This window comes from Protomyctophum bolini, assembly GCF_963924005.1.
Source record: "Protomyctophum bolini genome assembly, chromosome: 6".
Taxonomy (NCBI): Eukaryota; Metazoa; Chordata; class Actinopteri; order Myctophiformes; family Myctophidae; genus Protomyctophum; species Protomyctophum bolini.
The window spans coordinates 23,397,700-23,425,311 of NC_137867.1; the positions used below are offsets into that span (position 1 = coordinate 23,397,700).

The following is a 27,612-nucleotide window of genomic DNA, read 5'->3' on the forward strand; positions in this document are numbered from 1 at the left end:
TGTAGCTAGTTTAACATGTCTTGATTCAGGATAAAACTAAATGAAACCACAATTGTAACATTCCTTAGATGTTTTTATCATTCACTTTTCTTTTTTTTGTTCACATTCAGTTAAATCAGGTTCTATAAATCTACCGGTATGTATATAAATAATACATGGTAAATCAAATTGATTTGTTTAACAATTGTGCATCAGACATTTCACATACATCATTCTGAGGAACTTGTTTGGTTGATTAATACTTTATTACAAATGTAAACACATGGTACAGTAAGTCATTAAGGGGCCTTTCACACCCAATGTTCACTTGTCTTAAAATGTCCGGATCAGAGACCAAATTGTTGCATTTTGTCCGGTTAGCGTTCACATGGGACTTTAAAGCCATCCCAAAATCCCCAAGATAAACTGCTTTCAGTTGCAACCAGAAAAGGGTGCTCCTCTGAACTTGGGTTTACTCCAGGCTGGGTGGCCTACCCAGAGTTGTGTGGGTTGGTTCATGGTAGTTTGCAGCCGGCAGTATATGATGAAGCTGGGAGGGGAAATAGCTTTTGCGTGACATATGGTTCAGCTTTTCACATTTGTGGTACTGGTGCCTTTGATGCTTTTGGAGGGGCGCTCTACAGAGGCCCCTCAACATTCAATTCCAATTTGGGGTTGATTGACTGTTGTGTTCATTTTTGAAAAAATGTACAGGCAAACGGTATAGAATATCAAAACGCTGTTTTGATGCTCATTGTCACATGACGCAGATCATTAGCTACGCAGCAGTGTTGATTTCGTCGACTAATACCTTGCGGAAAACTAAATGAAAACTAAGCTATGATGACTAAAACTAAGACTAAATACAGTATATTGACCCGTTGCTTCCTTACCATCTAGCCTTTAATTGCCTTTCAATAAAACCACATTTGGTTGACACAATTCGCATTACGGGTGGTTTGAGGAGGCACATATAATAGTTAATGCTTGCAGGTAAGGCATGGCTTATTATAGAGCCCCCAATATGTCATTTTACACTTTGTTGCATGCTTGAAAATAGCAGATCTACAAGCTCGCAAGCTTGTAGATCGGCTATTTTCAGCAAGTGTAAAATCAGCCATCAGCATCAAGGCCTGCCAAAATACATTTTAGTCGACTAAATCAACTGTAGATTTAGTAGACTAAAATCTTGTGATGTTTAGTCAACTAAAACTAGATTAACACTAAAAGATTCCAGGTGACTAAAATGTAAATGAAACTAAACTTGCTGTCGAAATCAACACTGCTACACAGTACACAGACACACTTTGCCCCTCTGCCTTGTGAAGAAGAACATAACCACAGAATATTACAGAAATCTTAGAGGGATTGTCTATTTCTTTGGCCTGGGTTTTGGCTGGACAACCTGGACTTCAGGAAATATCTGTCAGTCTGGTAGGTGTCTGACTCAATGACCTCACTGGAGTCATTTAGTGTTACATATACATTCCCATTGACCTCTGAAACCTTGTGAATCCTCTGTTTAATGCCTTTTGAACGCCAGTATGTTCTCAGAGGTTTGGCTGTTGGATCATCCACGGCTTGGTACAGTCCTTCTCCTTCCACCAATGTGATCTTGTACTTGTGCCAGGGACACACAATGCACATCCGGCCATCAAACTCCTGAGCAGAACACCCGTAAGAGATAATACAAAAAGGCAGAAGATAGACACATTATCTTTTTACAATTACTACTAATACACAGCATTATTGATAATCTTCCAAATAAATGATATTGTGGGCAACCTCTAAATCCTCTTAATCTTGCTCATTCAGGTTACTGGTAATCTATTAACTGAGAAGCAGTTTATTTATATTTAATTATATTTCTTATATCAAAGAATCAACATGAAAAGGTAATAGATAATTATGAATAACTTAACCCTGTATTATACTTTAGTGTACAAAAATGGCTTAAATAACCGATCTATAAGCACACAATGTTGTGAGCCCCCACAGGCACATTTGCGGATTTATCGATCAACTTCCCACTTGGTGCATGTTTCCATTGCGGTCCAATGTATAGCATAGCGGTCGAATCGGTGGTTCCAGTCCAGACAACCGGATCTCCATTATGCCTGTATGTTTGGATCGGTGGTTCTGGACAACCGGATCTCCATTATGCCTGTATGGGTGTATCGTTTGGATCGGTGGTTCTGCACAACCGCCTATCCTATACGACCGATTTGGCAGTTGGCACGTGCTTAATATATATCTGGCTCACCTCAATGTCGCCTTGCTGTAATGGTCCACCAGCATCTGTCAATAAAACATATAGGTAACACTTTATATTAAGGTCGTCTTTATAATGCATTATAATGTGCTTATACAGTATTATAACACTCGTTATAAATGTTTGTAATAATGTGCAACAACTTATAACCACGTTTATAACATGAGTGCTGGTCATAATGCATTATGCTCAGTGGAACAGCACATAACTTAGGTAGTGTCTGTGTCATAATGCATTATAACCAATGTCTATTAAATGGAATTATGTCTTATAAGCATCAATAATATGCTATAGCATGACTTTGTGACCTTTAAGTAAATGGACACAACTTTGTATAATATGCTATAGCATATTGATGTTTATAAGACATTATTCCATTTAATAAACACATTGATTATAATGCATTATGACACATGCATTACAGCACTTCTCTATGTGCCTTTATAACCACTTAAGTTATTATAGTTTCAGTAGTAGTCAGTTTTAAATGTTGTGTTCTACCTTGTTTTAGTTTAACAGCGAAATCACTCTGTCTTTAAAGATGTAAAGTGATATTTTTTGGTTAAAACAAAACGTAGAAAATCACTGCTCACCATGTCTTTCCATGGCTGGAGAGACCCATATTAACTAACAAACCAAAAACAACTTAGAATATAACTGTTATTTAACAATATTTGCAAACCTGTAATAATAATGAGGTGTCAACCAACTAAAGTAAACTATTGTCATTTACCTATGCAACAAGCTAATTTCCACTATATTCATGCATAAAATGCCAATGCATGTTTGGACCATGTATACTTATTTTAAGTTAAATAATTACTTAATTTTCAAATATTCTTTCTTTTATACTTTTTGAGGGCCTCTAGCTCCTCCTATGCCCAGTTTTCCGGGCCTGTGTGAACACAAACACTGGCTGATAATTGGCTGATCACCCCATAGCGATGATTTGATTGGCTGAGCAGTACATTTTGAAGATAAAGATTTTAATTTATTTAACAAAATAGCCAATTTTACATCACGGTGGCCACTCTTCCTTAGTGCCCTCTTCTTGTATCCACCCAGGCACCCACACACACTACCACCCAGGCATCCAGATCACAAGTTTAGCGACCTTACGGTAGCAACGCATGTCCATAGCATGTAGCTCCCCCTGGTGGTACAGAACCAGAATGTCTCTGCATCCGTTCACTAGTTTAGTCACACGCCTTGCTTGGACTATGTCTTCTCTCTTTCCTATGAGGTAGGAGGTAGAGGTAAGGGAGCAGGATGGGGAAGAAGAGAAAGAAGACGTCTGGGAAATCTTCTCCTCAGAAGACATGTTGAGCATTTCCTAAAACAGGATTCCTGGGGCGACAGTTTAAAGTAAATTTAGGATTAAGATAAACAAAATAGGACAGTTCTCATCATGTTTTTGTCCTCTGCAGACATAGAATATTAAACTAATTCAATAACCTTGTGTGTATCATCCTCAAATGTCCAACTCAGTTTCCCCTCATCTCTGGTCCAACTTAGAGAACGGCCTCCGAAGTCCTACAGGGGACAGGTGATAAGTATGGTTGTAAAAAACTTTGCACCCACACTCCCAGTAGGCCAAATCGGCCAGTGACCACGTTTTGGCCTATAACTCTTGAACAGTAGGGGAGGTTGTACAATCAATACATTTTCAATTCAAAGGAGCTTTATTGGCATTAGAAAACATACATTTACATTGCCAAAGCAAGTGTCAAAATATAACAGTTGAAAATAGGGAAAGTATATACAATCAATCTTTTTCTACTTGGATTCATTGGATTATGATGCAATTTATAGGCCCTTTGTGCCAGATTACATTTTCTACCAGTGTTGATTTTGACGACAAATGATTTGATTTAGTCATAATCTTTTGAATACAATTTAATTTAGTTTGTCAAGTTTTAGTCATCTGAAATAGTTTTAGTTAATGTTTTAACCTGTCCCGTCTGTCAGTCAGGTCATACCTCCTTATATTGTTGTCAGTCCATTACTCCTTGTGACATCACACGCCTCCATATATGGTTGTTAGTCCATTACGCCTCGTGACACGTCACACCACCATATATGGCCGTCAGTCCATCAAACCTTGTGACACGCTCCATATATGGCCCTCTCCATATTGGAAGATCACAACACTGACCTCATCAAACCCTGGTTAGCCATTAGCCATACATTGTGAAGACTGGATCATCACCTAGATCTGCATATATGGAACCGGCCAGCAACTCTACATCTGACCTCAAACCCTTAGGGAGGTTTCACACTGAGTCCGAACGATTCAAACTGTTCCCAGATACGGTTCTCTGGTCCCAGCTGGCCATGATTCACATTGGCCTTGATTCTCCCGCACCCGAGTACACTTCATTCAACTGTATTCAATGCTTTCACATTGCAGCGATCCATATCCGAGTACACTTTAATCGGTCCTGAGACTACTTTCATGTGTTCTGTTGGCTGATCCTCTCCCGGGAACGGTACACAACATCTCCCAAGTGGTCCCGAATGTGCACCCGGCCGGGACCATAGTGTGAATCCTCCCATATATGGAGCTAAACTACAATTAAGGTCACAATGTGCCACATCGCGGTGTGTTGTGAGCTTATAGATCCATTTCAGAGCGCAACACCCAAGCGCAACCAATTCTACTGGATCTCTTCTCCACTAGTCCCTCAATGTAATTTTGTTTCGTTTTTAATTGACGAAATAGTCATAGTCATAGTTTTAGTCATCGTAGCTTAGTTTTAGATTTAGTCGAACATTTTTCGTCAGTTTTAGTCGACAAGATCAAAGCTGTTTTCTACCATAGTGTGTTTTCTTCAGATCACACTTCTACTACTACTCCTATACATTTTGGCCAAACCTCACACAAATCGGTATCGGATTCGATACACATCTCTCGGGCCATGTGTGTTACATTTTTCAGATCCCATTCGATTTCGAAGTGGGTGCTGATCGGTGTTGGGTGAAATCACCCCTGAGCTATATCTCTGAGAAATATGGAAGGGGATGGGGAGCAGGTTTCTCCCCTATACTACCAACAGCTGCTCTCGATAAGAATCATGGCAGGATGAGAATTGATTGATTGAAATATGTATAACAGTTTGCAGAATTACAGTACAATTCAAGCACAACTCAATACAAAGACTTAACTGTGAGGACGCATTACACTTAATTACAAGAGGGTCCACCTTGTTCAATTCATCAAAACATTTAGAGTCGTGAGACGGAAAACATTAGACGGGGGTACTGATGGGATTCCCTTTGCTTCATTATCATAAAATACTATAGTATTTTATGATTATTATAAATACATAGACCCAAATCACCCAATTATATTATTCCAATAGCTTTTGAGACATGGGTTAATACATGTTGCAGTTGGACATGTAAAGGCACACAATACTATAGTGCACTAGTACATTTCGAAGAAGCATCTAAAGGTTTGTAGCTCCGTTTGGAACCTCAATATCTAATATGCTGGAGTCCAGAGCTATGCTGGAACAACATGACTGTCGCTCCATGGAACCATGGCTATGCTCAGTATGCTGGAGCGCGCGTAGCAGCGTAGATTGAGGTTCCAAACTGAACAGAACATTCTTATTTAAACGTATTTTCACAATGTTATACTTAACTGTTATAGACAATGCATTAGGCTCTCGCGTAGACTGGTTCCAAATAATGCAATTTCTATCCAATTTAGACTAGTGTATCGTTCTAATCGTTGGTTAAATAATAAATACGGAAGTGGCAGTGTTGTGTGTTACATTCAATAGATCCCCAATGAAACATGTAGCCTGTCAAATTGTCGATGAACACATTTTTTATAGTCAGGCTTATATGTTTTATTGAGATTGAGGGCCAAATGGCTTAAATCGTTAAATAATGTTAGTTTTGAAGCCATTTTTCACCCTGGAAAAGTTGTAAAACCTTCATAGTACTTTAGTAGTTGTATAGTTTAATTAAAAGGTTACAGACAGCTGCCAAAAAGCTTATTATTGGAGAGATTGGGAGCTCCCTGAATAAACACCGTTCGTGAATAGCTTTAACTTTATTATTATTATTATTATTATTATTATTATTAGGCTATTGTTATTATTATTATTATTGTTGTTGTTACATTTGTATTACAATTTTCCATTTAGCCTATCTTTTTTCCTATTCCAATAATCATGACCCGGCATGCAGCATCCTAAAATAATCATTAGTCTGTCATTTCATTTCTCACCCAAGGCAATGGATTTCTTGATGGGGCCATCTCACCTACTTAAGAGTAAGACTTATTGTCTTAGTGACCTCTATAACTCTGGCATAAGGCGCTCTGGGATTAGTCTCCAGTGCTGCTGAGGTTAGGAAATATATCAGCTGTCAATTGACATTCTTTATCAAGTCTAATAATCCGTCATTTACCTGTGGTAACCTGTCTGGTTATTGTATCACTTGAAGTGACAGAACAACCGCCTTTAGGAGCTACGACGCGTTGAAGGAAAGATATCGAGCGCATCTTCATAGCTTCTGCCTCATGTCGCTCATTGGTCTTTGTACACAGCGGGAAAGACTGCGTCCACTCAAACCCGTTTTCGTCGTTATGGAGATGTTTTCTGTGTACGGAAACACTAGCCTACTTCTGAAGAAGACCACAACTTTATGAAACTTTAATGCATTTTGTTACTTCAGTTCTTGTTCTTGTTTTACGGCGTTGTAGCCTCATGCCAGGTGTCTTAAATTCCCTGGTTCTTATACGACTAAGAACTGGTGAGATTAAATGGGTAAGTCATCTCTTGAGACTAAACTATTATAGTTTAAATTCCGTAATTATATTATAGATTTTTTTTTTTAATTAATTTGGGAATTAATGTTGAGAGTAAATTTGTTATTGTCATTGTTGTAAATGTAGCCTATTCGTGCCTAGATTAATAGACTATAGTAATACACACTTACAGTATGTGTGATAAGCCAAATAATATATTATGGATGTCCTCCAACCACCTCAAACTGAACCCAGACAAGACTGAGCTTCTCTTCTTCCCAGCTAAGTCCTGCCCTATGCGGGAGCTAACTATCTCCATAGACAACGCCCTGGTAACGTCTGTCCCAACAGCCAGGAATCTTGGTGTTGTCCTGGACAGTCAGCTCTCGTTCAAAACTCACATCACAGCTGTCACTCGATCCTGTAGGTTCACACTCTATAACATACGACGAATTAGACCGTTCCTCACCCAGGAATCAGCCCAGCTCCTAATCCAGACAACAGTCTTGTCAAAACTTGACTATTGTAACTCCCTCCTTACTGGCCTACCAGCATGTGCACTTAAGCCTCTCCAGCTGATCCAAAATGCTGCAGCTCGCTTGGTCTTCAACCAGCCAAAATTCTCACATGTCTCCCCCCTGCTCCGCTCCCTCCACTGGCTCCCGGTCGCTGCCCGCACAGAATACAAAACCCTGATGCTGGCATTCAAAGCAACCAAAGGTATGGCTCCCCCATATCTTGCAAGTATGATCGAACCCTACAAACCCTCCCGCTCACTCAGATCAGCCAACGCAGGGAAGCTGGAAGTACCCTCACTAAAAACGCCGGGACAACGCTCCACACGTCCCAAACTCTTCTCCCTTCTGGCTCCAAAACTGTGGAATGCACTTCCCATTGCAGTCAGAACTGCAGCATCACTCCCAATCTTCCGCCGCAGTCTGAAAACCCACCTTTTCAGACTCCATCATGGCCCATAGCACTTACCCCACCCCCTTAGATAGCAATTCTAGTAGTCATAGCACGTCATAGTACATATGTGTAGCATAGTAGTATAGATGTATAGCTTATATGTATAGTTTCATTATAGATATTCCACTGTTACTTTCTTAGCTACGCATGTTTCATGATAAATGTCTTTATGTGATGTATTCCCATGCTTTTGTTCTTGCTTAATGTAAGTCGCTCTGGATTAAGAGCGTCTGCTAAATGCCTAAATTGTAAATTGTAAATTGTATATTATCATCCATAAACTCTGCTGTAACCTTAGCTAGGGAAAATTAGTAATAGGCTATATTTCTAAAATACATGAATGAATAGGGAAATCACTCTGGAACCAATGTGATCCTGATTCCTGGATGCCATGTAGCCTGTGGAGTTTCATTCTAATCCCGTACAAATGTCCTACTATTGCAGCTGTCACTAGGTCTACTGGAAACGCCAAAGAAGCAACTGCTGCCTGAGCCTCATGCTATATTTATCATATTTGCTACTTTCCTGCATGTGTGACCTTAGTGGCTGCACTGGCTTCATCCTGAGACAGTTTCATATTTCAACATCGTACTCTTTTTGCCACCACAACAGTACAGCGTGGTAGTATTACAGTCACTTGCTATTGGCCATCATACTGGCAGAAGTCATTGAGAGACGGAAGGCAGTGTTTTAAGCTTTGTGAATCCAGCCGCTAAGTGTACATTTATTTGAAATAATGGCACTAGTTTTAAGATTAAATAGGCTAGGTATGTAAGGATTATTTTAACAGTTTGATTGTCTGATAATTTGAGGGGGAAACTAGACAAACATCTCTGCCATATACACAGGCAGCCACAGCAGGGCGGCTTGAATGTCAACCGGAGGAGTTGTGGAGAAGAAGGAAGGAGCAAAGGGACAACAGGAAATGATGTCTTGCCTGTACGAATGCCTAAAAGAAGTTGGGCTACAGAATCATTATGCCAGGTTAAACACACGCAAGCACGGACACACACACACACACACACACACACACACACACACACACACACACACACACACACACACACACACACACTTGCTTTTACAATGCATATTACACACCTTATTGAAACATATATTAAATTTCAGTTGGTCACAGTTATCGCCGCTTTTCCTTTGCCCCTGTCCCCTGAACACACAGGTTTATCTCCATGGGTGTGCATCGGGCAGTCCACCTATCAACACTGACTATGGAGGATTACCCTATCCTTGGGATCCACAACATGGAGGACAGGTCTCGCCTCTTCCACCTGGTCCAGTTGGTCAAAACTCTAGACAAGAATGGCCAGGGTTATGAAGATGTTAATGATGATGACATTGATAAACTAGATGCTGCTACTGGTGGTGGTTATGCTTATTACGATGGCAATGTTGATGACATTTGTGAGGATGGAGCTGGTGATGAGGCTCTAGATGATGCAAACAAGGACACCACCGCAATGCAGCGGCAAGCAAGGTCAACTTTCCTCAGACAAACGCCTGTACGAAGACGACTTGATTTCAGTTTTGAAACGGATAATCACCACAATCCTATGAATGCTGTTAATAATAAAATCTATTCCACCAAGCAAGATATAATGAGACGGTTATCCATTCACCATCCATTCAACTCTCAAACCAGATCATCGCCTGCATGCACATCTGCTTACAAACTGAGGCCCAAATACACAGTAAAACCACGGTGCATTAGAGACAACAAGCTGACAGTCCACAAAAACAGAATGCCAGCTTCCAGGTGGACAAAGCCTGCTGCAAGCATAGAGGATCATGGGATTTGTAAGCAGATGGCCAAACCCACACCTGTTTATGAATCAAAGAGAAAATGTGGCTATAACTATGGACTACCGCTGAGTTCCCCATTAGCACCAAACAAAATGTGAGTTCAAATATCTTTTCTTGTATTCGTTACTATTTCCCTATCTGATATTGAACATTTAAACGAAGAAGTCATAAAGAATTTAATGAAAGAGAGACATTCATATTAAGTATCCTCATGGCTGTGATATGAGCAGAGTCTTACCCTTTATTTACAATGGCATTCATGCCTCTTTGCATCTCCTCATTTTACATTTTGCAAATGGACAAATGATTTGCTTGAGGTTCTTCTTACCGACTGGTTTTGAATAATGTATGTGAATAATGTATGTGCATGTGTGTTTCAGGCAAGCAGGGGGGCAACGTATCAGTGTATGTGTGAGGAAAAGACCGCTGACACGAGCAGAGGACAGGAAAGAAGAGGCTGATGTTGTTGCAATTCAGGACGGAGAGTGTGTGATGGTTCACGAGTGCAAAGAAGCTGTGGATCTTACACAGTACATACTACAGGTGACTAGATTACATAACCAAAAAAAAGTAACTATTCTGGCCTAAATGTAAACAAGACCGCAGGGACTTTTTTGGTGCTATCCCCTTTGGACTGAGTTTATGACTGTACTCTGTTGCTGTTTTTAGGGGCGCTAACCCCTCCTATATTCAGCTATAGTGTAGATTTTTGTCCTAGCAGAAACATTAAATGCCATTGCCAATGAATGGAGAATTTATTATTTACGTCATGTGTCTGAGCAAATCGGTTTTGTCCTACACAAATTGGCTATTTCGGTCCTACACAAAGTTCCCATTAATAATGAAGCAATAGATGATAAGAGCGCCCCTCACTTCACACAGGTGTGATTGTTACATTTATGGCTAATAAACTATTCAATCAATCAATCAATCAAAGCTTTCACACACACCAACATTCAGAGTATTAATTGAAACTCTGAAAGGAAATATTATGTTTAGACTTTCAGAGTTCAAACACTCCAGATTGTGCTGTGTTCAAGCTTGTTTCTACACACAAACTAATTTCAATAAAAAAATATCAACACAATGGTAAACGTAGTTATGCATACTGCATGTCACCCATCCCCTCTTCCCCTGTGTCCAAGTAGCACAGCTTCTACTTTGACGAGGTGCTTGGGGAGGAATGCTCCAATGAGGAGGTGTATCGGAGAACAGCCTATCCCCTGGTACAACACATGCTCAAAGGGTAGAGAACATTTACAGTATACTGTACTGGTACTAGTTTAGGAGATGGGTCACCCATCCATATTACATGTGGAGGGGGTTGCCATTTGTACTGTACAAATGTACACCCGATCGTTATCTCATCAATATTTGGGTAACTTGATGAGTATCTCAGAGTTTAAATTAATCTGGGATATATCAGTGTTATTTGGGATACTAAGCCATATGTACAATACATTTATCTAATTTGTGTTTTACTTTCATGTAAAAACACATTGTATGTTCCTACACCATGATATTTTTATAGGCCTACCGGTACACTAATTGATATTGAGTAAAACATTTTACAAATATTGTTGGATGTAACAAAATACTAACAGTACATACTTGACTTCACAGTGGTGAAACTTCTGTAATACAATACAATGACTGGTCTTTGACTGACCTAGGTTTTTTGCATTTGCGTGTGTGTGTGTGCGCGCGTGGGTCTTGTCTGAGTGTGCCCACCTGCATGTATTCTTTCTGATTTTCTATGTCTGTTCTTTGTTCACAGAGGCAAAGCCACCTGCTTTGCGTATGGCCAAACAGGTGCAGGAAAGACTCACACCATGTTAGGCTCCTCTCCTAGCAGTCCAGGACTCTATGTGTTGGCGGCTCAGGACATATTCACACACCTGTCCACCACACACACACACACGCCATTGCTGGTCTACATCAGTTTCTTTGAGATATACTGTGGTCAGCTTTATGACCTGTTGGACCATAGGAAACGGTGTGTAGGTGTATATGTGTATTTGTATGTGCACACGTTTGTCCTTATATGAATCTATCTAATCTATCTATCTATCTATCTATCTATCTATCTATCTATCTATCTATCTATCTATCTATCTATCTATCTATCTATCTATCTATCTATCTATCTATCTATCTATCTATCTATCTATCTATCTATCTATCTATCTACATACATGTGTATGTATGTCTGTAAGCCACGTAACTCGTTCGCTCCACCGACTTCAAATTTGACACACTCGTTCCATACCACCACAGACAGTGCAGTCTCAGTCTGTGGGATACACCGTTGTCAGAACCAGCACAAAAGCCTCTGCCCGGGCTCAAATTACCAAATTGATCACACCTGATCACCCCTACATCACCATATCATTGTGATCTGACATCACAATGATGTTCTGACATCAGCATAGACTCCATATTTGGGCATACCTGACAAATAACTAACCTGACTTCGCCAGATGGGGCAGCAGAAAGTACACAGGAGGGGGAACCCTGTGTACTCTCTGCTGCCCCATCTGGTGGAGTAAGGTTAAAATAACTCCATATAGAGCGCTGCAGTCCCCGCCCCCTTTCAGAAAAGCGAGTGGCCCAGGAAGTGGAAGCCCCATGCATTCTCCCATCGGCACTTTTAATATAATTTATTTAAAGACGGTTACGCCGCGGACAAAGCCAATTCGGATCGTGACGAATCATGACAATGAACACAATATTTTGGGACGATCAAATCATTAGAAAGAAGAAAAGAAAGTCAGGAGACAACACTATTTGTTTTATTTTTCGTCTTATAAATTATAATATATAATATTGTGTTCATTGTCATGATTCGTCACGATCCGAATTGGCTTTGTCCGCGGCGTAACCGTCTTTAAATAAATTATATTAAAAGTGCCGATGGGAGAATGCATGGGGCTTCCACTTCCTGGGCCACTCGCTTTTCTGAAAGGGGGCGGGACTGCGGCGCTCTATATGGGCATAAAAGGGAGACAGCCATAATAACTGGGTGGGCCGTGCATTTCCAACTTGCATTGTTCCAAGTAGGCCAGTGCCCAATGGGCACCGCTCTAGTCTTAGGAAATCTAGCATTGTCACTTATATTTGTTGTAATTCTATGTTGTCGTATAAAGTATATAATTTAGATAAATAAGTAATACCCTACATATCCATAGAATCACTCCTTCATCTTTTTGTCTTGCTGTATAGGTTGTTTGCGAGAGAGGATGGCCAGAGAGTGGTCCAGATTGCAGGGCTCAGGGAGGTCAGAGTGGACACAGTAGACTCACTACTAGAGGTAGGCCCTCTCTTTACAACTGAGCTCATTGTCTCCATCAGGCCGAAGGCATGGGGAGAGAGTATGTTTTGCACTGCGTCCGTCCATCCGTCCGTGTGTCCATCCGTCCATGTACAGCTAATCTCCGGCACGTTGGCCTGGCCTAACATTACATTACTCATACACATTTTAACCATACATCTATATAGTTATGTGATCAACACAGATCTATCATTGATTTGATCAGCTGTTAAATCTCCCTAAACCCACTTGTCTGGAAGCCTCCCATGAGGTCTATGAACAATTTCTCAGCTTTTTTATAGATAAGGTCACTACTATCAGAGCACAAATCTCCCCCCCTGCTTTTGACCCCTCAATGGCTGTCACCTGCACAACTATATTTAATCATTTCAACCCTGTGTCTCTTTCAAAACTCAGTGAATTGGTATTTCAACTCAAATCCTGTCCCACAGATGCTATACCCAGTCACATTTTTAAGAAGGTCTGGGAAACCATTGGGTCCTAAACATCATTAATAGCAGTTTTGCCTCTAGGTGTTGTACCAGCATACTTCAAAACCGCAGTTGTGACACCCCTCATTTAAAAACCCAATCTAGACACCTCCGTTATAGCGAACTACAGACCCATTTCAAAGAGAAAATAGTCTATCTACCAGCTCACAGAGCGTGTAGGTCTGCTATTTTGGTTAAATATTAGCCCCAGAACAGGGTTGGTACTAGGGTTCAATTAATGGTAAAATATAATACATCTAGCAGATGTAACAGTACAGTGTTGCAGATACTATTATAGAGGACTCATATGAATCTCTACAACACTATCACCGCCATGCCCGGTTTTCTTTTTGTGTCCTCTTCACCCAATTTAGAAGAGTTTTTCCTTCAATGCACAACCAAACATTTTGAAGCTAACAATGTGATTTATATGAAGTATAAATTAGGCTTTAATTGTCCTCTTGGTGTAGGTGATCTCATGGGGTACAGAAGAGCGTACTCAGGGAGTGAGTGGAGTGAATCCAGTTTCATCTCGCTCTCACGCTCTGCTACAGATTCAGATCAGAAGTCCAAAACAGCAACTAGCTGGCAGGTTAGTGCTCTTAGTATCCAATCACATTTTGTATATTTGACTTTTGTGGTGTAAAGGTGTACTAAGAGTTATGTGAACTTTTCACTGGACTAGACTAATTGCACAATAACATTTAAATTAAAGATTGAACAAAACAAGACTCCAGTTATTCCAACTTTGACACCATCTTGACTTTGTGTAGGATGTGGTTTGTGGACCTGGCAGGTAGTGAGAGGGCAGCAGACACCAGAGAGCCAGACAGACGGAGCCGGATGGAGGGAGCTGAGATTAACCAGAGTTTACTGGCTGTGGGTTCAACAAAACACACACACACACACTCACACACACACACACGCACGCCACACGCGCGCACACACACACACACACACACACACACACACACACACACACACACACACACACACACACACACACACACACACACACACACACACACACACACACACACAAACACACTGCCATAAACCCACTGAATACACACAGATACAGTTCAATCAAAATTTGTACTGTATATTCTGTATATACTTTATGTTTATATTTTGTCTCAGCTTAAGGAATGCATACGGTCACTGGACCAGGAGCAGTCACACACACCCTTCAGACAAAGCAAACTCACCCAGGTAAAGAACACCTACACACAGTAGTCAGCAGTGTTAACATATGCATGCAGCCACGCACGCACGCACACGCGCGCACACACACACACACACACACACACACACACACACACACACACACACACACACACACACACACACACACACACACACACACACACACACACACACTGATGTTTACTGGATTTAGTTTGCAGAAACCGTTCCACTTTGTGTCTGTTCCAGTTAGTTTCATGTTCTATTCTTCAACTTCCTACATGTTTGGCTGTTTTTCCATTGCAGGTTTTGAAAGACTCCTTTGTTGGTAACTCAATGACCTGCATGATTGCAAACATTTCACCTGGTCACTTAGCAACTGAACACACCCTCAACACACTGAGATACGCTGACCGGTAAGTCTGTGTCTGTGATGGGAGTAGCCAGGATATTAACCACATGAACCCCAGTGTACCTATTCTGGGTATGTCATAATAGACATAATTAAAAGATAATAATTAGATATCTCAAACACTATTTTAATTATGATTAATTATTACTGATAAGCACAGTGTGGCTGTCTCTGGTGGGATTTGATCCTGAACCAGTATGGGGCATATAAGATTGATGTAATAACTTGAGGAGGCTTTGGAAACAAAGTACATGGACTATTTAAAAAATATTTGGTGCTATATACTTTTGTTTTATATGCATAAAGGACAAAACTGTTAGAAAGGATGTATTTGAAAGCTACGTTAATGGCAGTAATGTCTGTTTATCTTTCACATAGAGTGAAGGAACTGAGAGGGCAAGGAGGAGCAAGAGGAGACAGAAGACGCAAAGGAATCACCTCGCCTAAACAGAACCAGACCAGCAGCAATAGCAGTGGTGCTAGCTGCATTAACCGAGGAAAAGTCCCACCTAAGCTGAGGAGACAAAAGGATGATGCTGGCCTCAGCACGCCTTCCAGGAGGGTATCCACAGTGAGTGATATATTCTGCTCCACACCAAAGAAAAGCACTGGGACAAAGGGGAGGAGAATGGACGAGGGACGAGGGAGAGAAGAAGAGATTGGACTTGAACATATTACACCAATTAGAGGTTTACTAGGAATTGGTGCTAGGATGCAACGGGAAGAGGAAGTAAGAAAGAGGGAGAGAAGAGGGAGAGTCGTGAGAAGAGAAGAGGACGAAGGGTCTAATGAAATTCTGGGTACTAGCCAGGCAATCACAGGACTAAACATCGGGGTAGGCCTAAAGGTGAGGCAACCAGTGGGAGAGCAGATTCACTCTTGTGATATTACCAGTGATAAAGGAGTGGAGACACATGGGAAGAAATCTACTATGGAAAATAGAATGAAAGTGGTAACTGCTGAGGAAAGAGACAGAGGAGACACCAGTGAAATGTACAGTGCTCTGGACAGCAGGGGAGAAATGGATTCACTGAGGGGCGGAGAAATGGAAACCGAAAGAGAGAGGCATCTAAGATGCTACCACCAGCAGCTGCAGCGGTTCAAGCCGCCGTCTGACCGTCAATCTGTCCAGTCTTCTTTCTGCCCGTCCTGCACTTCCACTACCCACCAACACTCCTCCCACCCATCTGTCTCTCCCCCTGTCTGTCATGGATTGGGAGATCTGTACGTGCCTGAAGTTAACAGACAACACCTCCACTTTCCCTGTGAAGAGATTGGCAGTCTGAATGAAATACACTCTCCATTGACCTCTCAGAGCCGCAATAACGATGAAGATGAGGGTGATTATAATGACAATGCTCACAGTGGGTCAGGTGGCGAGTGGAGGGTTTCTAGGGAAGGAATGGAGACAACGAGTGGAGAGGACTGTGGTGAGAGAGAAAGAAGAAAAGATAGGGTGGGGGGAAGAAAGAAGAGGGGAAGAAGGGAAGAGTGGGGACAAACAGAGGTGGAAGGACAGCCGAGGTGGGCGTGGGTGATATCAACAGAGTCCGAAGGAGAAGACAGGGCAATGAGCACCACATTGAGTCATGGAGAGGCACAGATGTCCTCTGGCTGTGACTCACAGGAAAGTTGGAGGGCAATAGAAGATGGTGTGGAAATAACAGACACCTCAGGCATCCTAATTGAGGCAGAATGGAGCACTGAGGAGGAGGAAGGTGGAATTGGGAGCTATGCTTTACGGTCCATAGACAGTAACAGCGACAATAATAGCCTCACCCACACCCTCTGGCCCGACCGCCATCAACCCAAACGTCTCCACCATCGAGAGCCAGCTGAACGGCCTCTTTCCCCAGACTGTGATATAGACAACATCCCGTCCCTCATCAAACTCAATGACCTCTCACTGGAGTCAAAGCACATGAATCATGACTCCAACAACCTGCCTTTATCACTACATAATGTGAACCCCGTTCATGCTTCGCGGGGGGCCATGCCATTGAGTTGTGAAAGCGAGAAAGCATCTGAAATTTCAAGTTCCCTCTTGCCTCGAAGTGAAGCACCTGCCAATACTGTCAAAAAGCACTCTGGCGATCCAAGCACAGTAGTGACCTCATCCAATGCATCTCTATCTTGTTTTCAAATCCACCACAGTCCCAATGATGAAGATGACACAAGTGATTTGCCTACAGTTGAATCTTCTTCTGGTTATTCTCCCAGCTGCACCATGGATCCCCTCAGTTTGTCCCAGCTGCAGGTGGAGCAACAGGCTGCCACAGATTCTTTCATCTGTGGGGACCAGGAAGTGAAGAGACAGAACAATAGAAAAGTAGAGGGGGATAAAAAACCATGTACATTGATGGAGGACCAAGAGGTCTATGGTCTGTCCCTTCTGCAGCTGCTTAATGTGAAATCCAGATATGTGCCCTCCCTCAAAGCCACAATGACTAGGCCTAATTATCACGTTGAGCAAGGGGAAGACATGTACAGTGTTGCTGATGAGCTTTGGGGAATAGGTAAGTGAGGAGGTTTGAGTGTTTGAGTGGCATATGCGTATATTAGCGGTTTTTGCTTGGATATCAGTACATTGTTAAGCTTAAACTATCTCACCATCAAACAACATGCTGATTTGTATTAGTATATTGCTTGACTATGTAATCTATTTCATACACACAAACTTTATCTGTAACCCGTTGAGAACGTCTTGCTGCTGTTTCTATGGATTTTCTTTTAAAGAATCATGGTCATTTATTTCTGCACATGATTGGTGGCATAAAACAGAAAAAATCTGTTATGTATTTGATGTAATAGCCGTTTTTTTTTATCCTACTATTTTATTGTATTGTTTATTTTTTACCAGGATTAACCATGCCTTCCAACCCTGTGGTGGCCAAGAACTCCCTCCAGAACCAAGGGAACAATCAGAAACACCAAGCCCAGTCACGGAGGGAGGTTCCAGGCATCACTGACTCAGCTCCTCCACATAGACCCTTTCCATATCCCACTACACAACCCTCTCCCGTTCAGTCCATTTCACATTCTATCTGTTGCTCGGGGGCTACTGCTATGCTCAGTTCACAAATCACAATCCCTAATCTTTTCACACAAACAACACCAGAACCTCCTCACAGCAAGTCTACTGTTGTTCCGATGGATTCACTTACAGACACAGACAACCATCCAGTTCCTGACATTATAACACCCCAATCAGGGGGGGACTTTGGTCATTTTATCACAACACCGAGCCAGTGTCAATCTGTCAGATCACGCCATTCTAACAACCCACACCGACCCCTCCAAATGACCAATTTAGCAAAGTCTGAGATCACCAGCCAACAGCACATTACAGCCACAAACAACCACTCTACCCAAGAAGACTTGGATAATGCCCAGTGAGTACCAACCTCCCAAATTAAATGAGAAATATCTGGTTGCAGAGTGCTGCTAATTATCTCCGCCAGGAGATCAAACTTCGGCCCTGTATGCCTATCTGCCAGTAGCTATAATATTAAATACTCGCTTAGTACAGTACAGTACGGTAGTTTGAATGCCAGAAACAATTATGTGTCACACACACATGTTGCAATGTAAGTTATAAGACGTTACCATGATTTATTATTTGTCCTACCAATGACAAAATGCCACATTACTCGATGTGTTCACTCTGTCCAAAGATTTGTCTTCATTTAACCTACTCTGGGTTGAACGTGATTTGTGGAGCTCCCTCTGGTGTTGAGATTGTGGAGTTCATTCATGCTGTTTACTCTGATCTTGCACTTTGCAGAGAGACATACTGGAGAGTGTATCCAAGTTGAAGTAAAGGAATCAATTATAATGACATTTTGGTCATATGAGAGGTCAAAGTCGAATTGAGCCTTTCTTTCCTTCAAAACATAAATGACAACATAACATCTCTCTCTCTCTCTCTCTCTCTCTCTCTCTCAGGTTGCGTGTTGTCCAGGCCCATTTGGAGCAGCTAGAAGAGATGGAAGCTTTATGTCACAAAGAAGGAACATTACTGTGTCAGCAGCATGCTATGGTCAGATCTGCTGTCACATCCCTGTTATAGTGTCTTCTAACTATTGGTGGCAAACTATTTAAACTTGACTTAACTTGTTTACCTTGTTCAAAAATATTGTATCTAATGCATATATATTATATTAGTATTGTCTGTCTCTTTTAGGTGCCTTTGTCTTACTTGTCAATCTGTCAATGTGTCTGCCTAACTCTTTGTCTCTCTGTCTTGCAGGCATTTGTTGAATATGTCCACAGACTAGAGAAGATCTTGGAGAGGAAGGCTCAGTGTGTACAGAGCATGAGATCTCAGCTGCACTCATATCTCTGTCCGAAGCCTAATGACCACAAGCACAGAAATGGGGGGAAATAACCCTGAACCAACTACTTGAATTAACTATAGGATGATGCCTTTTTTCTCATACAGACTGATATAGATGCACTTTCCCCTTGAACAAGCAGCATGCTTGTATCAAAGGTCAAAAATCAAGGGGTTTATTTGTCACTCACTCAGGGACAGGTACCTCCCTCCAGGGCTGTCAGGGCTGGAAATGTGAAACAGTGCAGTAGAAACCTACAAGAGGGTTACACCTAGAGCTTAATTTATGTAAATAAATCTTGATTTGTCTTGAATATGATCCAGGGCATGTATTCAAGCCTATACTTTGAAGCCATCCCAGAGTTTGTTTAGTAACTCAAACAACAGTGAATAGCATTACCATTAACCTAAAATGCTACTAATATTGTAATGGCTGGGTGGGTCTGAGCACGAAAACAGCATGGTTGTTTTTCACCACCTGTGCGCAACCTAACACACATTACACATATTAACTGTATATATTATGATTTTGGGTGTGCCAGTACAGTACAGTGACAGTACAGTACAGTAGAGGGTACAGTAGAGCTTGGGTGATCACCATATTTAGATTATCTCATTTATTTAGATATTATTAAGTGACTGGGTTGGCTTCAAGTGATGCTTTAGCTTTGGTAGCTTTATAGATTTGTTTGACATCACATTAGTGCTGTGTAAATTCAATTAAATGTATTTTGCTTGTTTAAAGATGTTTGATAATGTCAATGTGTATTTTCAGACATTCATATAAAATAAAATAAAAGTAATATAAAACTGAGGATTGGGGTCCAGGACCTACTGTTGAAGACCTGTTGTGACGGACTTAAGTTAGTCTTCAGTTTCTACTCGCCTCCTAGGCCTGATGCCGCCAGGTTTTACTTGGAATCCAGTAATACCTATGCAGATTAGAACTGATATTCATTTAAAGTAGAGTTGAACTTGGCTACTGTGCTGAATGACTCGGCTGATGGCAGAGAGATATTTATCTAGATTATTTTGTTTGTAAGTGTGTGACAATATCATACTATAATAATGATACTAATATTTTTTTCAGATTAGTTATAAACTGGTTATTGCAACACACAAGGTGAAGACTAATTGGAAATGCATAGTATTTTAATAACCCTGTTTGCGTTCATTTTTTTATTTAGCTTTTTCATATTTTTATTTATAGGGTATATTATATATATATAATATTTATTTGATAATATTATTATTACAATTATTATTATTATTATTATTATATCAGTTTGCGTTCCTGAATAATTTGGGGAGAATGTGAATTAAAAACAAAAAAACAAACAAACAAAAATTAAAAACATGACAATTGAATATGAGTGGGAATACATTTGATTTCTTAACAAGAATTTTCTTCACCAAAGGTGTTTACTAACATATCCCACATTGGTTTCTATTCAACCACCCTAGGGGAATTTGTGACAGCTACTGAAAGTTGGGGTACATCAACAAGCATTATAAGGCAAAATGTTCTACATTTTATTATGCTTTAAGTAGCATGTGAAGTATCAAGTTGCACAGAAAACACCCCTTGGGCTAAATTCGGCCATATAGCCACTGATTGGAATGGATTCAGAATCATGAAAACCTAGTTTGACATGTCACATGCTACTTAAAGCATAATGAAATTTAGAACATTTTATAATGGTTATTGATGATACCCCAACTTTCAGCAGCTGTCATAAATTCCCCTAGGATGGTTTGAATAGAAACCAATGTGGGATATGTCACCCTTAAAAAAACAAAAATACATTGCATGGATGCACCTGGGATGTATCCTCAGTGATGTATCCTAATGTCATCTGGGTTTCGGGTCTCTCAACATCATACCCCTCGGCCCTCACTCAGGTGACCCAGCCGGGGTTGATCAAGTCCCGACTTACGTCCCAGTAGCTACCCTCGATCAGTCCCATTAGGGAAAGACAGGGCCACACAATCCGATGCTCCGGAACTACTCTGCCGGAACTGGGAGTGAGAGGAACTGGCACATGGATGGACTAGGCTCTGTGGGTTGACTCCTGTCTGGGACCCTCCTATGTCTCACCAGGTCCATTCCTGCTCTCAAAGGTCCAGGACCTGTGTGTTGCACCAGTCTCCCAGCACCAGGCACGTCATTCAGGAGTGGTGGATTCTCGAGCCGCAATGGTTCTGCATGGTGGTGCTGCAGGCTCCGCTTGCTGCTTGAATGGTCCTCCTAAAGGCCTCACAGTGGGTTTGTTGGGCTTCCTCCTCACGGAAGACACAGCCGGGGCTCCAACCCAAACTGCTCCCGGCCCCGGGTGCCGTCTACATTCCGGCTGTCACCCGTCTCTCCGGTGGTCACCAGACTGGCAGACTATTCCTGGTTGTCACGTAAGTCTATTCCTATGAGTCACTACAAATAGAACAACTAAAACAAAAATACATCGCATGGATGCACCTGGGACGTATCCTCAGTGATGTATCCTAAGGTCATCAGGGTTTCGGGTCTCTCAACATCACACCCCTCACTCAGGTGACCCAGCCAGGGGTGATCAAGTCCCGACTTACGTCCCAGTAGCTACCCTCGATCAGTCCCATTAGGGAAAGACAGGGCCACACAATCCGATGCTCCGGAACTACTCTGCCGGAACTGGTTGTGAGAGGAACTGGCACGTGGACGGACTAGACTCTGTGGGTTGACTCCTGTCCGGGCCCCTCCTACGTCTCACCAGGTCCATGACCTGTGCGTTGCACCAGTCTCCCAGCATGTCATTCAGGAGTGGTGGATTCTCGAGCCGCAATGGTTCTGCATGGTGGTGCTGCAGGCTCCACTTGCGGCTTGAATGGCCCTCCTAAAGGCCTCACCGTGGGTTTGTTGGGCTTCCTCCTCACAGAAGACACAGCCTGGGGCGCCAACCCAAACTGCTCCAGGGTGCAATCTACATTCCGGCTGTCACCCGTCTCTCCGGTAGTCTGGTGATATTTATTAATATCCTCTGACTATGGACTAAACCAATGCAATGTGATGGACAGGTCCATCCATGGTGAATTCTAAATGGATTATTGCACAATAATCACTTTTGAATCAAGCAATTCATAACTTTGAAATACAGGTGAGGTCCATTGTGAAATTGTAAGCACTAAATAAATTATCACAACTATTACCGGTATGTGAATTTTAATTCATAAATAACCTTGCGTCAACACTGTTTCTATTTTGAATAAACTAGTGTGATCCGGTCTAGAGACCACCTACTGTATCTGGTAATTTGCACACGAACAAATACACGCACGCAACGTTTCCGTATCCGCTCAGACCGGATCAGCAACCTGCTAGGTGGAATTGATCACAGTCAGATTTATAAAAGCTCGCTCTCGTGCATGACGCAGGCGGAAAGGGAGAGTGCACGTGAACAGACCGGTTCCGATTGGTGGCTACGGTTCCTCGACGTTAAACAACGAACGAACGGCGCTGTGGGTCACGTGACGTGACGGCATCTGCTGTGCTGCTGCTGGGCTGGAGCGAAGCGTGTTAGCAGGTAAAGAAGAAAGGAAATAGTGTTGTCTTTTTGACTCGGGGAAACGTATCAATTTGGCCAACCGAACGCTGCTTGAACGGTTCATCGCAATCTTTAGTGGAGAAAGAAAAGGGGCGAGCGGTTGACAGCAGGCGGCCGCCGTCCGAGTGTCGTTCCGCGGTTTAGCTGAAGCAGCGAGCATCGCTCCTTATCCCAGTTATAATACAGCCAAGTTCGTCGTACGGCGGTGTCACGCGGCCGAAAATAGGCAATCTGCAAGCTCACGTCCCGCAGCAGACGCGACGAGCTGTGATTTTGTAGATCAGCTATTTTTAGGCAACGGCATTGTACGGGACCGTCCGTTCACACATTCACATGCCCAGGGAACATTAGCATGCTGCCGATACTCTGCGGTGCGTGCGTGAACAGGCCACGCGCGTCATAACACCAAACTGTTTTGACGTGTTTAATATAAACGAGCTCCGTACACTTCATAATATCAGCATTGATGCTATTACGGAAATGGCACAACTTAATTGACTGGCTGTGGCGTTCCATTCGCTGCTCGGTGGCTTTTAGCCCCCTCGAAGCGGTCCGCTCATCTTAAAAAGGCTTCATTTTACACTTCTTAGCTCGACACAAAATAATGTGACGCATTTCATCTGAAAACAGTGTCGACATTTTGAAGTTGAAATTTGCGTGTTTTTCCCCTTTCCTGTGTCGAGTGACTGCTCGCGCTGTGAAGCTAACGGATACTAGCACACTAGCATCCCATCGGCGTCTTTCACACAAAGACGACTCGTCGTATTTTGTTTATTTTGGTCCCCGGTAGGAAGACATTCACTGATTTGACAGGTTGGTTCTGTGATTGTGCCAACCGTTATTAGTATGATTCACCATTACGGATAAATAACGTTATATGTAATGCCCCTGAGCGGACGTTGGTTGAGCTGAAGACATTAAAACACGAACAAAGAGTAAAACGTTTGCTAGCCTGGCTAAAGCTAATGTCAGCTCGTGTTTCTTTTTTAGTGTGAACTGTATAACGCAAGAAGTATGACCATAACGTTACTTTCGGGTGTGTTTTGTCGAGTTCCATGTTACATTCACGTTGCACTTTACGTCGACCATTCACACTTGAGTCTGGGCATTAGGATGATAGCGTTACATTAACGCGGAACAGTACTACAATTAGTTAATTACGCAATTTACATTCACGCTGTACATTACGATAACGTTACACTCACGCTATTCGTTACGATGAAGTTACATTCACGCCGTACATTATTCGTATGAAAACTGTCAAAGACATGGAATATCTGTTCATGTTATCTATCACCTCAATGATTGGTTGTCAACATATTGGCGTAACCCTGAGTAGGGTAAATTTTTTACACTCACAAATTAGCTAATACATGATAACATATTAATACGAATATTAACATGTCGGTGTCAGTTTGTGTGGATTGAGAACAATGAGTTAAACACTGGGGATTTCTCACTTGAGGATTTCTCAAGAGCAGTAGGCTGATCTACTGTATTTAACAGCTTAATTCTCATGACATATACACTGTTATTAATAGTGAAAATAGCCAATATACAAGCTCACAATGCTTTCTGTCTTGCCATCCTGTAGATCTGCTATTTTCACTGAACGTTGGCCTATTTTTGTTGAATGTTAGCCTATAATGATATGCCCAGAATATGGACACTAAGGTTCATGTGGTCAGTGCAACATTTAGATTTGACACTCTGTGTAAAATGTAACATTTCTATCATGACATCTGTTTGCCGAAGTATTTCACATCCAAGACAGCCTAGTTGAACATATAGTGTGCTGGCCTGTTGTGTCCGGGAATTTCGCCTCATGCTAGACATGTTTTGTATTTGTATTTTAAGTATTTTAAGCAATTCCTATCTATAAAAGTGTGGTGTTGGTGAGTTAACACATCCATGTGTTTGTGTCTTTGAGAGAGAGAACTGTAAGTTGACACCGGGACGTTCCCCTCTTGAGTGTCTAAATTTAACCTTGAGTTGGAGGTGGGTGACAGATGGGGTAATAGCATGCCGTAGTTGACAACAGCAAATCTCAGTCTATCCATGTACAGTATAGTGGATTCAATTGTGTTTAGAGTATTAAGATAGAGATTTAAAATACTCCACAGGCCATTTGACACTTTGCTCTTTATTGTTATTTTTCAACCACTTGGACACCTTTTCTTGTGGGAACCTTCACCAAAAATAGATCGCTTGCAGTGTGGCATATTGTGAACTTGTAAATTAGCTATTGTGAATAGATTTAGCAGTATTATGTGAACACATATTGTCCTTCCGTGTCTTTAACCTCTTCTGTCCTATCTGTATTTCTCTTCCAGATTTTTCTATTTTGTACATACATTGTTTTGTATATACTGTATATGATGAGTTCAGTGGTCAGCAATCCACCCCGGGCTACTCGGGACAAAGCGCTGCCCACCACCACACAAACCACACAGCCACAGAAACAGATACAGGTGGGTATTATGGGCACACCACGGAATCTCTGTGTTTAAGTGTGTGTATCTAGACCATTTGACTTAAAACTTTGTATCACAGAGCATTGGTTCTCAAAGTGTCGTCTTGGGACACCCAGGGGGGGGGGGGGATCAATGGGGTCCCCAGCAAAAGTAATCAACACATTACAATAACTTTAACTACTTTATCCATTTATACGTTGGCTATTCAAAAATAGCAGATTTGCAGTAGGACTTGTACATCAAGCTGCCTCACGCTACAGAAACAGGAGATAGGTTCCTGCCCTATGGGCCTCATGGCTCGGCAAGGCTTACTTACTTACAATCCTGCAGCATGGCACAAAGTGACGTGCTGTGAGCTTGTGTATATATATGTGAATAGTGTGAGGGATGTATGAATATCCCTCACACTATCCCAGGTCCCTGGCACAAAATCTTTTCAGATGGGGGTCTGCGGCCAAATGTATATCAATTTGGGGATACTTGACATAAAAACATTGAGAACCACTGTCGCAGAGGACCCCACAGAGTGCAGTGCCATTGAGTGCAGTCCTAAGTGGGAAGTCTGTCGCATCGGCAGTTGTCCAGAAATTAGTGATGGGAACTATCAATATTTTCAGTGTATTTTCAATCTTATACTATTGTGTGATCCTGCATGCAGTTATTGACAGCAGACTGACTCGGATTACATCCAGTCATTCATTCACACACACAGGAACAGTACTGACTTTAACCACCTCAAATCGTTTAGTAATGATTCCGTATTCCGTAAGTTTGACCAGTGCACAAGATCCCAGTCAGCTCACTGGCTGCATATAGATATAATCATTGGACAATGGACATGGGTTCATTCTAACCAAACCTGTGCTTTTTGTTCACTGACTGCATACTATATTAGTCACTCTTCAAGATGTTTAGTCCAATGAGGAATGCCTGTCAGACGGATGGGAAAGAGCCTGCCTTCCTTTCAATGTTTAGTCGAAAGGGGAATGGAATCTTGACCGACACAATTGTCTGGTTGTCTGTCTGTGTTGTTTTATGCCCATATAATAGGTTATCTGAGATGTCATAGACTGGTGTACAAATAACTACTATGATAACGGGTATTGCACTCTGGACAGTGGCTACAACGGGTATCGCATAACCAGAGTTCTGTCAGTGCTTTTTGTAGAAATTATCTTATTGAAAGTACAACTAAATTGTATGTACTACTTGTTTTAATTAAGTGCAAAGTCATTTTGGGAGATAATTAGTAAGCGGAGTAGGGCCACCATGTTTCAGTGACTCATTCATGAACACAGATGAGGCCAGTTTTTTGCTGTCTAGCATATGTGAACATTTCCAGGCTTGTTGTTCCTGACAGGTTTTCTTTTTTCCCCAGGCCACAGCAGAACAGATTCGGCTGGCCCAGATGATCTATGACAAAAATGATGCAGACTTTGAGGACAAGGTCAAACAGGTAATATGAGTGCACAACACACCTGTTCAAGTCTCAAGCGATGTTTTAACATGTGTTTTGTAATAATATTGGTCCATGTCTCTCTCTGTCTGTCCGATGATTAGCCTTTTTGTTGAAATCAGAACTACTTATGTTGAACGTTTGCCTCTCTATGAATGCCTCAACAGCTGATTGAGGTCTCTGGGAAGACTCAAGATGAGTGCATGGTAGCACTCCATGATTGCAACGAGGATGTCAACAGAGCCATCAATTTCTTGCTGGAGAGCACCTCCTCTGACACAGTGAGCATCCATATATTTCCAAACTCTTAACACATGTTCAGTTATCAAATAGTAGTGTAAGCTTTAAGCACTTATGAGAGAGACACAGCTTCCTGGGCACTGTATTAATGGCTCCCACTGATCCTAATAGTTAGGATGGACAGACATATCGACAGTTAAATTATAATGACCAAGTGTTTTGCTACTTGCATGTCTCACATGTCCTCTACCTTTTATTAAGGCCATATTTGACATTCCTTCAAACTATTGCTTCAGAAGGATGCACTTATCTGTGTTTTAAAATGTATTTCTC

At 41.8% G+C, this 27,612-nt stretch overlaps 3 protein-coding genes across 9 annotated transcripts in view; 2 read left to right on the forward strand and 1 right to left on the reverse strand.

Annotated features, from left to right (window-relative positions):
* Positions 1 to 237: 237 nt before the first annotated feature.
* LOC308317477 (Rieske domain-containing protein-like) lies at positions 238 to 7,543 on the reverse strand. Of its 3 annotated transcripts, none has more exons than XM_080766517.1 (5): positions 7,483 to 7,543; positions 3,707 to 3,784; positions 3,371 to 3,598; positions 2,243 to 2,277; positions 238 to 1,641 (listed from the first exon to the last, which is right to left on the reverse strand). In XM_080766517.1, the coding sequence occupies exons 3-5, from the start codon at positions 3,579 to 3,581 to the stop codon at positions 1,339 to 1,341; spliced, it is 549 nt and encodes a 182-aa protein (XP_080622643.1). In that variant the 5' UTR covers positions 3,582 to 3,598; positions 3,707 to 3,784; positions 7,483 to 7,543; the 3' UTR covers positions 238 to 1,338. The 3 variants fall into 3 exon arrangements, with proteins under 3 accessions (XP_080622643.1, XP_080622642.1, XP_080622644.1); XM_080766516.1 differs by lacking the exon at positions 7,483 to 7,543 and adding an exon at positions 5,899 to 6,024; XM_080766518.1 differs by lacking the exons at positions 3,707 to 3,784; positions 7,483 to 7,543 and adding an exon at positions 5,899 to 6,016.
* Positions 7,544 to 17,607: 10,064 nt separating this feature from the next.
* LOC308317514 (uncharacterized protein) lies at positions 17,608 to 20,142 on the forward strand. The gene is made up of 4 exons (XM_080766585.1): positions 17,608 to 17,717; positions 18,062 to 18,593; positions 19,147 to 19,240; positions 19,451 to 20,142. The coding sequence occupies exons 1-4, from the start codon at positions 17,645 to 17,647 to the stop codon at positions 19,586 to 19,588; spliced, it is 837 nt and encodes a 278-aa protein (XP_080622711.1). The 5' UTR covers positions 17,608 to 17,644; the 3' UTR covers positions 19,589 to 20,142.
* A 2,867-nt stretch (positions 20,143 to 23,009) lies between these two features.
* Positions 23,010 to 27,612, forward strand: part of LOC308317433 (ubiquitin-associated protein 2-like) — a 34,693-nt gene continuing 30,090 nt past the window's right edge. For 4 of the 5 annotated variants that reach the window (XM_080766421.1, XM_080766425.1, XM_080766423.1 and 1 more), the window contains exons 1-4: positions 23,010 to 23,088; positions 25,443 to 25,580; positions 26,962 to 27,039; positions 27,207 to 27,320. In XM_080766421.1, the coding sequence (XP_080622547.1) occupies positions 25,485 to 25,580; positions 26,962 to 27,039; positions 27,207 to 27,320 (288 nt within the window). In that variant the 5' untranslated portion in view covers positions 23,010 to 23,088; positions 25,443 to 25,484. Of the gene's footprint in view, positions 23,089 to 23,136; positions 23,923 to 25,442; positions 25,581 to 26,961; positions 27,040 to 27,206; positions 27,321 to 27,612 lie in introns of those variants that run through there. The other variant, XM_080766422.1, reaches the window with a different exon arrangement.